The following is a 14,464-nucleotide window of genomic DNA, read 5'->3' as shown; positions in this document are numbered from 1 at the left end:
GAAAAAAAAATTAAAATGAGGGCAAAAGTGGAAGAAAAAAAAAATTAAAATAGCACATGACTTACACATGACGGTTGATCATCAATTTTAACCCTTTTGACCGACGGAAATAGGGTTTTTTATCATAAGATGGTAGTTTGATGGGATCAGGTGTCAGAGTTGGTAATTCATGGGGAAAAAGTGCCAAGACACTGTAGTTCATGTGGGCAAAAGATAATTACCTTCTTTTTTTTCTTTTTTTCTTTTTTAAACTTCCACCCATTTAATCTACATGATAAGTTTATCACTTTTACGTGGAAGATCAAAACTTTTGGATTCAACTTGGGTCTAATTCTAATTGAAATTTGATTCTTTAAAAGTGGGACACACGTCCCTTGCACATGCAGTCTAATATGGAGTACATGTCTTAATCCCAACAAATTTAGCTTCAATTGAAATTGGACCAAAGTTAAACTTCAAAATGTTTGGCACAAGCTTTTTTTTTTTTTTAATAGGAGGCATACTATTCTATTTCTATCTATGATTGATTTAAGTATATTTTAAACAAAATCGCAGTCCGTTTGAGAGTACATTTTTAAAAAAATCATGTTTTTAAATCGCTGACAATAAAATGCATTTTTTAAAAACGTATAATTTTAAACATCAAATTATAATTTTACAACATATTTTAAAGATTCATATTTTCATGAACTAGGTTTTAAAATTTCTGTTATTTTCAAACCGTACGTTGTAAACTGTTACAAAAACATTTATGCACTCAACTAATTCACCGTTGACACAATGACACTCACTCCATTGAGTGACCAAAACAAAAAAAAAAAAACGAAAACTAAGGGCCCATAGCTCTTGAATGAATCAAAAACGCCATGACAAGGCCCAGGTATTTGATTCACAGTGGGCTGGCCCAATACTTGTCTTTAATCATATTGCTCATTTGAAATTCAAGGCACGTGTTCTTTGGGCCATCCCAATAGGCAAGCAAGTTAAGCAAAGCAACTATGGTATGCTTCGTATATTATTGGGTCGAGGTTCGAACTTATCCGGTGATTGGTTGACAAATATCTCAAGTGTTAGGGCCTTTTTTTTTTTTTTTTTTTTTGTGTGTGTGTGTGTAAATTAGTGTTAGGGCTTTGTTTATACATAATGTTGCATATATTTCTACTATTTCACTTTTACTCTCATACATTTTTAGGTGGTACTCACTTTTACTATCGGGTTTTGAAGGTTAAATTTACATCTATCCATCCACTTCTGTCATCTGCGGGCGGACCTCTTCTCCATTTTTACCTGTCCACTCTCTTTCATCTTATGACTATTGTCCTAGCGGATGTACCACATGTGCATCCGCTACCACGAGTCTATTTTTCAAATAGCCCTTTTGGTCCTTTAGATTTCTCATATATAGATTTGAGCTTTAACAAAATTTAGTCTAGTTGAGCTCTAAGCTCACTGCCCTATAAGAATCCTCAACTATTATAAATATATAATTTTTTAATCTTTTGGGTTACCTCCAAAGTTAGTTGATAGCTAAGTTTTAAGTTCTCTTGTTATCGCTCCAAATTTTCATCAGGAGCCGCCACCAACTTTGCTAACTGTATTTCCACTTGCCTTCCACCTTCAAGATCTTCTTTTAGAGCATTGACGTGCTAATTGTCTGTCTCTGTATATTTATTTTTTTCTTGAGTAAACGAAACGTATTTTTAAACGTGTGTCAAGCTCCATGGACCCACCAAATTGGGAAATTGTAGGCCTCTGTGGACGACGTGGAGTAAAGCGGACCTTCCGGTATATGAAATATTCGAAGCATATAACAACAATAGCCACTCCATTCGTTTCTTCGGGAGTGTGAATTCCAACTACAATACCAGCCTCACTTCCCAAATCCCTTCCCTTCTCTCCCTCTCTTTCAGCAGCTTCGACCTCCGAGAGAGAGACAGAGAGAGTGATGGAGATGACGCTCAGCTTCTTCCACGGCTCGATGAGCCCTAACTTTCCTACTCCTACTGCTAGAAGAGCCCCCTTTGCTTCTTCACTCTCTAACCAACTCTTCGGGCTCGGCCTATCTCCTTCTCCAGCCTCCAAACCATCTCTCAAGCTCCGTTCCAAAATTCCCTGTCACGGACCGATCAAATGCTCCGTTTCCGAAGCTACAGAGACCGCCTCCTCCGGTACTTCACTTGCCCTTCCATTTTCGCTTTAATTTTTTTTTTGCTTCTTTTTCCTGTATGTGTAGCTACTTCTTATCTCGATATTGGGAATGCTTTGAAGTTTGTAGGTTTTCATTTAGTATGTTTGTATGTGCCAAGCATGCATTTACGAACAATTTTGAATTTTTGTGTGTCATGTCATGTGTTCATGTATATGTTGTAGCTTATATCTCATTCTCTTGTGCTTCCTTAGAGAAGAAAAGCCAGTTGAAGAGAAGAGGTGACATAAGGAATATAGCAATTGTAGCTCATGTAGATCATGGAAAGACAACTTTGGTTGATTCTATGTTGAGGCAAGCAAAGGTAATCCCTAGCAAATAATCTATGCCTTGTGTAAATGAAGAATGCCACAAGCTGCCTTCTCAAATTAAGTGTCTGGCCACTGAGTCAAATAAAGTTGATATATCAAACAAAACCTGGCTGATTGTAGTTATAATTTCGTTGCTTTTTTTTTTTTTTTTTTTTTTTACTCCATGTCCTTTTTTAAAAACATGTATGCTTCTTGGCGCTCAAGTCCCAGTACCCAGTATGTAAATTCTTTAAGCAACTCAAGTTGATGCTGGTATTGAATTGTATAACCTTTTTGGAAGTAGATGCATGAGTTAGAACTTATGTATGGAGAGATGAGGGTTGTGTAACTTGTGTTGGATTTAATTAGTTTACATGATAGCGTGATTTTTGACATGTTAGAATGTTGGCACATGGTTCATCTTGCAAGCCCCAAATGGTTGGTTATGACATATATGGCCAACATTGCAGATTCAAACTCTCATTTTACATCAATAGACTGGCTTTAAATTATAATCTTAATGTGCAAAGCAAGATTCATTCACCAATCCTTGTGACTTATTGAATAACCATATATAACGGTCCAGGGTAAGATCATGCAGGTGATATATGTTACGAAAAACTTGTTAATAAATGTACCCATTGACTTTGGTTTCTGATATCATGCTTGGTACCAACTAGTTAGCTTCTGAGGTGCTGATTTTGCTGGCATATAAATGATAAATAATGAATCTGCAGAGAGAGCAGAAAGATGCATGAATCCATCACTTGAAATTATTTTGGCATTACCTTAGAGAATGACATAAGTAGAATCATATGGATTTATCATAAGTCTAAGTAGGATGGTATTGCGTAAAGACTGTTGTAGTTATTAGACATTCACATCCAGCTCAGCAAATATTTAGTTAAAGAACACTTTTTTCTATTTTAGCTACACACTTTTTCAAAGCACCTACATCCAGCTCAACATTTTCGCTATTCACTTTCACTATTCCATTTAAAATATTCTTATCACTTTTCACTATTCCAAAATAAGAGAGAGAACAAGACTTTTTTTTATTAATATAAATTATGTTGTTGAGTTACAATGCTTGGCAAATTTGTGGAGCACTATAGCAGCTCAACAAATCTTTAGCTATTTTAGTTAGTTTGGCTAGATGTGGAGCTTTTCTGAGAATTTTTGCTATAGGGCTAATCAAAATAGCTTTTTGACTGACTCAATATGAGTGCACTTAGCCACTTGTAACTTATAATTGTGAAGTGGAGAATCAAACTTCCCCGCCTCGCTTCCCAAATACTAAGGAGAAAATGATGAATCTTACTAAAATACATTTCTAATTCTTCTGTGCAGGTTTTCCGTGACAACCAATTTGTACAGGAAAGGATAATGGACTCAAATGATCTAGAGCGTGAAAGAGGAATTACAATACTAAGCAAAAATACGTCTATCACTTTTAAAGATACAAAGATCAATATAATAGATACTCCAGGGCACTCTGACTTTGGAGGGGAAGTGGAACGCATCCTCAATATGGTGGAAGGGGTTCTTCTAGTGGTACTTCTTTTAACGTTCTTTTTTCTTTTTTGGGAATAATATGCATTCTAACCTTGTGACTATGTACTAATGATTCTGGTGATTGATATTGACATTTGTCTCATCGTGGCTGTTATATGTCATTGGCTAATAAAAAATAAATCAAGTAATAGACAGTTTACGGATTTCCAGGATGACAGAACCACAATTTTTTGAAATGCTTGAACAAATTCAGGCTTACCCTTTTGAGTTTCCCCGTAAATGCCAATATCCAGATGCATACTATAGTACGAGAGAGAGAGAGCTCTTGTGATTGCTCTCCTCATAGTCATACAATGCCCATACCCCTCTCTTAGGACTTCAGTAGTTCTCAATTTCTATCATAAAAACCCTCCAAGAGAGAGAGAGAGAGAGAGAGTTCTTGTGATTGCTGGCCTCATAGTCATACAGTGTCCATACCCCTCTCCTTAGGACTTCAGTAGTTCTCAATTTCTATCATAAAAACCCTCCAAGAGCAAATATCAATTTTGTTAGGACAAGCTTAATGCTTTCCAGATGGATCTTGTTGTGCTGTTTATGTTTTGGAATTTGCATTTTTTTCCTTCCACTCATCTGCACCTTTGGCCATTTCTCATCAACAATTTGATGAGAAGTAATTAATGAAGAGGAGTTGAAAAAAAAAAGCAGAAAAAAATACTCATGTGCTATGGATATATGTCCACTTCAGCCGGCCTTTTATTTTTTTCCTTCTGTTTGATTTTTTTATAAATATCCCAATACTCTAGAAAGATTTACTGGTTTAAAAGGTATTCTTCATTTTTAATTTTATTGGTTTTCAGTCTTGAAGAAGTCATTGTGTAAATTGTGGTGATAGACAAGGGCATACAAATCCTCACAGAAATTACTTTAGTCTCGTAAAATAGGAGTTTGAGATTAGTGCTTATACCGTGTTATATTTTTTTAAAGAATTACTTTCTACCCATTGTGTTCAAGTGCTGGAATCTAGGAATTAGTCAATGCTTCAAGATGGGGTTTGTAATGGATAGTTTTGTGGATTATACGTCATAAGAGTTATCTTTATTTGGATACGGTTTTTCTTCATAGGAAATTGAACATCTCTTTTGAGAAGCATACTTTTCTCTCTTTTACAAGAATAGAAGTGCTCGATTCTCAAACTGATGGATACTGATTATCACACCAAAATAGATTTTTCTTCTTACAAATGATCTCTTGGGAGAATTTTCTCCATGCTTGTACTTTTTTTAATCGGCTTGCCTTGTTATGCTACACCTTTTGATATTCTTACCGGGTTATCTTTTCTTCTCCCTTTTTGTAGGTAGATTCTGTTGAGGGTCCAATGCCTCAAACAAGATTTGTTCTAAAGAAGGCCCTAGAATTTGGCCATGCTGTTGTTGTTGTGGTCAATAAGATTGATAGACCTTCTGCACGTCCTGATTTTGTCATCAATTCGACTTTTGAACTCTTTATTGAATTAAATGCGACGGATGAACAGGTAAATGCTTTATTATATTGTGAAGAATGTGAAATATGTGATTCATATTAAGTTCAAACTTTTTTGTTATTCAAACCTGAAGCCATACTTTGGCGCCATCTATGCCTGCACGGATAAATTTGGGACATCAAAATGGTCTTTCAACCACAATGGTCCATTTTTGTAGTAGGAATTATTGGGTAGTTATTGTGGATAATGAGGGTGAAGAAAGTCTTTCCTTGCCCAATTGGAAATCTGGAGGTGAATAGGAAAGAAAAACTGTGGTTCTAGACAATGTCTCTTCATAAGTTATATCTTTTGTCATTAAAGCTCATGAATGCTCCCATGTTATCATTAAATCTAAGGTTTAATGAAATTGCTCTTTCATTTTGCTTGCAGTGTGATTTCCAAGCAATATATGCAAGTGGTATTAAGGGAAAGGCAGGATTATCACCTGAAAATTTGGCAGAAGATCTTGGCCCACTTTTTGAGTCTATAATCAGATGCATACCTGGACCACGTATTGAAGATGGTGCACTGCAAATGCTTGTTAGTGGTTATTCTTTCTATCGCTTTTTATTTAGTTTCTCTGATGTTGCCTGTTTGGATTTGACATGGCACCTTATAATGCTTCAAAACTACATAACAGCTCTTTGTTGGATTAACGCTGAACATTATTTTGAGACTACGGGCTTATGTATGTTTCATGCAGTATACTAGACCTCTATATCAGTATGGGAAAAGACTAGTCAAAGCGATTGTGGTCTTTACTAATTTTTAACAGGGATCAGCAATGATGAATAGTTGGTGGAGAGTGAGCTAAGCAATTTCTACCTCTGTTGTTCCATCAGTTTTCTGCGCTGTCTATCTCACTTAAGTCACTGGAGTAGTGGCATGTGGACTGAATTTAATTAACAAAAGGAAGAATGAGCATATGTACAAGGTGTTTACCCACCTCTGTATACTTGAATAAAACGACAAAGAAAAAGAAGAAGAAAGAACAAAACTATCTATCATAGGGAAATAATATAGCCCTTCAGCTCAGAACATTATCTGATAATGGCGTAGAAAGTTTGGAGTCCTTTTATAAACTCTTTCAAATATACTCTGGCCATTTCAGCCTCTCCGTCAATCATAATTCTTGCAGATGGATTGCAAAACTTACTTCCAATCTTGCCTCACCATCTCTTCCTCCATGAAAACCTTTATGTTCAAGCAAACAAAATTAATCTCTTGACCCAAGTAAAGGTGATTAAAATAATTGAATTCCTTGCACAGATGTTAAAATAATTGAATAATGTTGATAGGTCTTAAACAACCCTGCTAAACTGGGGAGAGATTACAGATGATTAGATTCTTATATTATCGGTTGACATCTTAGCTCTCTAATATGAGCAATAAAGAAATTCAACTTATGGAGCTCAGCTTTGTATTTGTTTTATATTTGCTCAATTTGCTTTCTTTATATATATATATATATATATATATATATATATATATATATATATATTTTATTTTCAACATAAATAACTTATTTACACTGCCAAACAAATATTTTAGGCTACAAATATCGAGTATGATGAACATAAAGGACGAATAGCCATTGGACGATTGCATGCTGGAGTTCTGCGCAGAGGAATGGATGTGAGGGTGAGTTTGCTTTGAATCAGGAACATGGTCCATGCCTTGTTGTGCATTTTATATTTATTGTGTATTACTAAGGGCTAGTCCTCAAAAGATTTCTAATTATTTGGAGTACTGATTGAAACATTGTCATTGATATGAATACTCACATTTAATCGGCGTTGGCTACATGTTTTTATTTGAAAGTGTAAAAATATTTGGACTCCAGTATTTTTCTCTAAAGATTGCTAAACTAGATTTATATTGACTACACCTATTGGGGTGGGGGTGGGTTGGGGGGAAGGGTGGGGGAAGTATCTTTAATTTTTCTCCAAAGATTGCTAAATTGCATATTTATTTTATAGCTAATTCCATTTCAGCAGACCTTGCTACAATTTTCTGAAAATATATTTGCAACTATGAATCTTTGGGTTTTTGGCTTGGTGCTTTTCCTTTTTCTTGTAATCAAATGCACGTACAGAAGTGAATTGCTATTTGCATATATTCATTGGATACTTTTACAGGAAATTTATCAAGATATTTTAACAACTTACGGTTTAATTTTTATTTTATTAGGTATGCACCTCAGAAGATTCCTGTAGATTTGCAAGAGTTAGTGAGCTTTTTGTGTATGAAAAATTCAGTAGGGTTCCGGCAGAGATTGTGGAAGCTGGTGACATTTGTGCTGTCTGTGGGATTAGTGATATACAGGTGGATATTGTTTTGCTCGGATCAACTGACATCCTAAGATTGATCTTACTTCTTTTTCATTAATAATATCAGACACCTGATTTCTAAGATAATTTTTAGTTAAAAATTAGAAGATTTTTCATCTATAGATTATTTCCTTATCTTGGTAAGAATTTTATGACTGATCTAAATTCTTTACTCAGATTGGCGAGACGATTGCTGATAAAACGTCTGGGAAGCCTTTACCTGCAATTAGGGTGGAAGAACCAACTGTCAAAATGGCTTTCTCTATAAATACTTCTCCTTTTGTTGGGCGTGAGGTATTTCTCTATGAAACACTGTACATGGCTTTCTTTCCTAGTGCCTCAGCATTTTTATGAGCCTTGTAGGCAAGACAAGGCTAAGTATGCATGCCTTTAGTAGCTCTTGTCTGCATTAAGTATGCATGCCTTTGTAAGTGGTTAAGTAATCCTATTTTGATATTTGATAGGCATCAATTATCTCTTTGCAAAGATCTTGCATTTTATCTGTTTCTAGTTAGTGTTGTGGATCTGCTTAGCATATGTAGTTAGAGAAGTTTTGTGTTGGGATGGCCTTATAACTCAAAGTTTCTTTGTTCCTTTTCAGGGAAAGTATGTTACTAGCAGAAACTTGCGTGATCGGCTCTCCCGTGAGCTTGAGCGTAATTTGGCTATGAAAGTTGATGATGGAGAAACAGCGGATACATTCATTGTTAGTGGTCGTGGTACTTTACATATCACGATATTGATAGAAAACATGTAAGTATAGGCAATTTTGTTGCTCATGCATTTCTTCTGTGTGCATATTTATGAATGATCATGCATTTCAGGCGAAGAGAAGGATTTGAATTCATGGTGGGACCCCCTAAAGTTATTAACAAAAAGGTGGATGACAAGCTGTTGGAACCGTATGAGGTGAATTTCTGATAGAGGTTTCCTTTATTTCTGCTTAAGGGGATAAAAGGAAAAGAACACATTGATGTGTATACTTTGTAGTTGACATAGGTATAATATGACTCAATGTTTCTTTTATCAACATGCTTGTGCTTTCTTTCTCGTAATCCACTTTAAATAATTGAGATGTGCATAGATTACTTAAAAATATTGATACTCATGTAATGGTCTGAAATTTCTACAATTTGATATTTGGGTATGCGAAGGCTTTGCTAGAAAACAGAAGTGAAGAATTTCCTTTTTTGTTCTTTTTCTTTTTCCTTGAGATTAAAATTTGATTAAAATTGGCCTGGATACCAGTGACTACCTGTGCATTTTGCACATGGGTTAAGAGAATAGCAATCAGAAAAAAGCATGTAGTACTAGCATTTATATATAATTGGTAACTAATGAGGCAATGTGTTTCACTTTTGCAATCTCTGTTGATAAAAGATCATGTCCACTCTTCTGAAAGCGTTTGTTCCTAACATGTGGATTGCTTGCAGATTGCCACTGTGGAGGTGCCAGAAGAACACATGGGGGCTGTGGTTGAACTTCTCGGCAAAAGGCGTGGGCAGATGTTTGATATGGAAGGGGTTGGGTATGTGAAATTCTCTTTCTTTCTTTTTTTCTCTTTTTTCTCTTTAAATTTTCCATCTTTCAGTGGATAAGTTTTATAAGCTATGGCATAAACGAAGATAATAATAATGTGCATTCATGATTGTCTTTTAAGACACTACCAGTGTCCCTATGCAAGGGGGTTGAGGTGAAAGAAAGAAAGCTTATACTTTGTAGCGTCAGAATAGATTGTTTATACTTTGTAGCATCAGAATAGATTGTTGAGATATAACTTCGTAAATGCATGTTTGGGTATATATACATTGTACACATGTCTATGCTCAGTCACAGTCATGGTGTATGTATTCATGAATTCATATTCTTCCTCTACCAGTAAGGATAGAATAGCCCATAATATGTAAATCTTAAGCGAGATCCCTTAGCACCATACTCTACTGATATTAATATCTATGTCCTTCCCCTAATAGATCCTGCTATTGGTGCTTCCTGGGCATGAGGATAAATTGCTTAGCCCGTCAGGGGTGAAAGCTCCTGGGTTACCTGGTAACTGGTTCTGGCTGGTGGAGTCAGTTACCTGTAGGAGTTTGATTAACGGTGATGATTGTTGTACAGTATGTATTTGCGACGTGCAATTAATCTGAGTAAAGTTCTCCTACGTTATAAAAAAAAACAAAACAGATTCTGCTATTGGTATCTTTTTGTTGCTTAGCGGCTATTGTTCGGAACAGTTTCAATAATTTCTTAATGTGCCATAGAGAGTATTGGACTTGTATCCACTTATCAAGATTTATATTAAACAAGGCATGCATCCTCACTTCATTTGTGGACACAATTGATGGCATTCAATTATTTGTTACTGCTATGTTAGATTTTAACTTTTGATGGTTCATTAATACGAGCATAAATTTGATGGTGCAGAGTTTTTCCTCTTTTAACAGTCTGCGCAGTGTACTAATTTGCTGCCCATTTCACTTGTATCACCAGAGTGGTGAATAATGGCAGTTCTTCCTTGAATTTGCACCTGATTATTTGTGACGATGATCTAATTATCTGCAAAATTGTGTACTAGGTCGGAAGGAACAACACTACTTAAATATAAAATTCCAACTCGTGGCCTTCTTGGAGTGCGAAATGCAATTTTAACAGCTTCTCGTGGCACAGCAATTCTCAACACAATATTTGACAGCTATGGACCTTGGGCTGGTGACATTTCTACCAGGGATCAGGGGTCACTGGTAATTTCATAAAAAATTTAGATTGTTTCCTATATTGCATCTATGGAAATGATCTTAATGGTGAAAGCCTCCGGTTATCTTTCTTTTGCTATAGTTACAGAAGTGACATCAGTAATTACTTTATTGCAGTAGCTTATCCTATGTTACCACTTTATTGAGGAAAAATAATCAAAACAGTTGTGTTGAGATATTATTAATTCGTCCAAAGATAAAAGACCATTACAACCATAATCATGCCTTGTATTTTTCTTTTAACCCCAAGGGGTTGGCCCAAGTGGTGAAGGCCTTGGTCTTGAGGGTTTGCTTCTTTCAAGGTCCAATGTTCAACATCTTATGGGTGAAAACAATCCCTTGGGGCCACATCACCTAGTGAAAAGCCAGCGATTTAACTAGTTCCGTATAGAAAAACTTCTGAGGGTACGGTGCACGGGACCGGGGTTTACTCTGCAAGGGTGAGTCCGAGGGGCTCTGCCTTGGAGAGGTTCCCCGACATCACCAAAAAAAAAAATCGTTGTTTATATTTGTTGTGATGCAATGGAATTCCCATGAATTTTAGGAAGTTTGATGTCAATAATGCCAAACTGAATCACATGAAATTGATTTTCAGGTTGCCTTTGAGGATGGAACCAGTACTTCTTATGCCCTTTTTAGTTCACAGGAGAGGGGGCAGATGTTTATTGGTCCTGGGTCAGAGGTTTATAAAGGTCAAATTGTAGGCATTCATCAGCGGCCTGGGGACTTGTCCCTTAATGTGTGCAAGAAAAAGGCTGCAACAAACATACGCTCCAATAAGGAGCAAACAGGTCAGAAGCATATGTAGTTCATTATATTTTCTCCCTTATGTTGCACTAAAAAATGAATTTGGATGCTTTTATTTTTCCATCAAGTTTTACATTTAATCTTTACTGGGAAGTTTGAGTCAAATATGTTTTTAGAAAACGAAATGCAAGAACAAGATCACGCTTTTGCTGTTTTTATTGCCATATTGACCCTATGTCATATAGATCCAAAATATTTAACCCGACTTTAAGAAACTGCATTATTTGATTTCCCAGTAAAATAATATCATTTTGTTCTTAGAGAGGTCTTCCATCTACTTCTTTTAGTGCTGCTATTTAATAATTAATACTCGATGAAGAAAACATGGAGCAACCCCAGTTAAGAACTTTTTGGGTGCTTGTCAACCATATACTCGGTAATTTTTGTTTTGTTTTTTGTCCCCCTGTTCGAAAAGGAAAAACTGATATATTATGTCATAATCCATGAATAAGGGTTTATAGAGGATGTGTAATGAATAATTTTAAGACCAAGGAAAAAAATTTTGTAAATGGCTTTGAGTTCAATAATCAACTGAAATCAACATTATTTCACGATGTGGTGGTATTGTCTTTTCGTTTAATGCCCTTTTCATTAAACCTTAAATAAATTCATACATCTGCAGCAAAACAAGGCTTGGTTTATTGCATTTTAATACTCCATGTTTTTCTCTGTATGCAGTGGTTCTTGATACTCCATTGGATTATAGCCTGGACGACTGCATTGAGTACATTCAAGAGGATGAATTGGTGGAGGTGACCCCATCAAGTATCCGAATGTGCAAAAACCCGAAGATCACAAAGAGGACAAGATAGACATCAAGTATACATAACATCCTTGGAAAATTCATCCCAATTCATCGAAGCCGCATACTTTTGCAATTAGATATCTCCTCTCACTCTCCACATCCTAAAATCGTCCGGTTTTATAGTAATGTTGCTAACTCGAATGTTTGAGATAAAAAGGTACAGGAAGTTTTGCTTACTTGTATGATGGCTGTATAGAACGATGAGGTACATGAAAAAAAAAATTGTATAACAGATGAGGATGTTCAATAGTGAATTATACTGCTGCTAGGAAATGGGCCCAAGAAAATATGATTTGGCTGTGAACATTGAGGTTACATTTCTTAATTTATTCTTTGTTGCTAGCTGCAACTATTTAAAGACCAACTCTAATCTTTGTGGGGCGTTTGGCATTTTAATGAATTTGAGGGTGGAAAATCCGAGGTCAAGGATTAAATTCTATTGAGTCGTTGAAGCAGGTGAGAGTCAGAGTGGGAAATCAATCCAAGTCTGAGGATTCGATGACCAAGAATTGAAGGTGCCAAAGCCAATGACATCAATTCCAACGTGTACGCCAGTTTTCTCAACCAGCAATAGATGTACCTCGTTTAGAGCCCCAAGCTCATTAAGATCCAACATATGCAAGTTGGATTGCCCCTCTATTGGGTCCAAAACATGGATTAATCTTTTGTTTGGTTTAGCGGTTTCAAAATGTATTATTTTAAAAAAAAAAAAAAAAAAAAAAGCAAGCATGTTTTTAAAACACGGTTAATGAAAAGTGATTTTTTTTAAAATGCATTTTTTGCAATTTAAAGTTTGTCATAATTATTGAATAAATGGAAAGAGAAGGGCTGTATATGAATCTAGATGGGCTGAGTGCGACGGCCATGTAGACCGAGTCAATTATAGACCTCTTCTCCTCTATTTTCCTTTTGACCTTCTAGGAGACCTTGAATATGAAATGGATCTGGTTGACGTTTGAGCATTCTTCACAATCTCTTCAGTGAGAAACATGTCAATAGTTGCGCCACGCATTATGCTGTGTACAACTTGGAGGAAGAATTCTCTACATACCATTCTTGACTTGGCACTCATGCAGCCAACGAGGAACTTCCCTAAAAAAAAATAAAAAATAAAAAATAAAGAGAGAGAAAAGCTTTGGGGGTAGTTGTCATAAGTAAATAACAATAGCCAATTCAAAAAAAAAAAAAAAAAGATAATTTAATAGTATTTTCTAAATTCATGCCATTTTATTAATACATAATATATATATTTAAAAAAAAAAATCTGATTTCAATTTTTTTTTTCTTTCATATAACGTTTGAACTTTAGTTTTAGTAGTATTTTTTTCATTACTCCGACCTCCCCAAGAAAAAATAAAATAAAATCATGGCTTATAATAGTTTTTAAAATAGGACTATTCTCTTTCGCGTTTTTAAAAAATTCTTGTTTCTTTATTTTCTTTTTCTTTGGTCGGCCCCCTTTTATCTAACAACAAAATTTTCTTCCAAATTAAGTTCAAGAAAATTCATTCAATTTAGTTTATAAAATAATCACGTATTATTTGAGCAAATGAGAACATGTTTTTTTAATATGACTAACAGAATTAAAAGAATATATATATATATATATATTGAAAAAACATGATTTTTACATGCTAAACAACACATGAATATTTTATAAATTAAATTGAAAAAGAAAAAAAAAATTCTGTGACTCAATTGGGAGAGTAGCCAATTCAATAAATAGGAAAATATATAACAAACAAATCATGAGGATTTTGATAAAGTCAATTGAACTTCCATATGGATGGAACCTCCATTGTCAGCACGTCTTTATATGCTTTGTTTATGCACGCTTTGTCGTCCATTTTAGGATATAGTGAGGGTTTTGTATACGTGACAGATTCTAGATGCATCTACTAGAAGATTGTGATTGATTGTTGTCATGGATGACTATTTGTAGCACAATTATAATTATTAATTATAATTTCCACACATCTCTTTTTGTTGCTTTTGAAAAATTAACGAATTTCAGAACATTCTATTATTCCTGGAATCCTCTTAAATTGATTTTTTTTTTTTTTTTTTTTTGAGGAGGACTTAATACTTTTCGAAAAAGAAAGACCATTAAAAGTCATTGAATATTTTTTAGAACAACCCATGTTTTCTAGGGTTCAGACAATGGAATCTTCATAAGAATGAGATAATTAGGGTTTAGTATGACCGATTCTATTACAAGTTTTTTATATATTGACGTGGT

The 14,464-nt window shown here is 35.0% G+C and overlaps 1 protein-coding gene across 2 annotated transcripts; it reads left to right on the top strand.

The window, feature by feature from the left end:
* Positions 1-1,829: 1,829 nt before the first annotated feature.
* SVR3 (elongation factor family protein) lies at positions 1,830-12,625 on the top strand. Of its 2 annotated transcripts, XM_059606943.2 has the most exons (14): positions 1,830-2,168; positions 2,401-2,510; positions 3,847-4,050; positions 5,366-5,542; positions 5,921-6,070; positions 7,082-7,171; positions 7,721-7,855; positions 8,038-8,154; positions 8,462-8,613; positions 8,685-8,769; positions 9,294-9,388; positions 10,436-10,601; positions 11,209-11,404; positions 12,099-12,625. In XM_059606943.2, the coding sequence occupies exons 1-14, from the start codon at positions 1,946-1,948 to the stop codon at positions 12,230-12,232; spliced, it is 2,034 nt and encodes a 677-aa protein (XP_059462926.1). In that variant the 5' UTR covers positions 1,830-1,945; the 3' UTR covers positions 12,233-12,625. The 2 variants fall into 2 exon arrangements, with proteins under 2 accessions (XP_059462926.1, XP_059462927.1); XM_059606944.2 differs by lacking the exon at positions 2,401-2,510 and having other exon boundaries at positions 2,086-2,168.
* Positions 12,626-14,464: the final 1,839 nt, after the last annotated feature.

Source organism: Corylus avellana, chromosome 10 (assembly GCF_965113065.1).
Source record: "Corylus avellana chromosome 10, dhCorAvel1.hap1.2, whole genome shotgun sequence".
NCBI lineage: Eukaryota > Viridiplantae > Streptophyta > Magnoliopsida > Fagales > Betulaceae > Corylus > Corylus avellana.
This window is presented reverse-complemented; position numbering and strand designations above follow the sequence as displayed.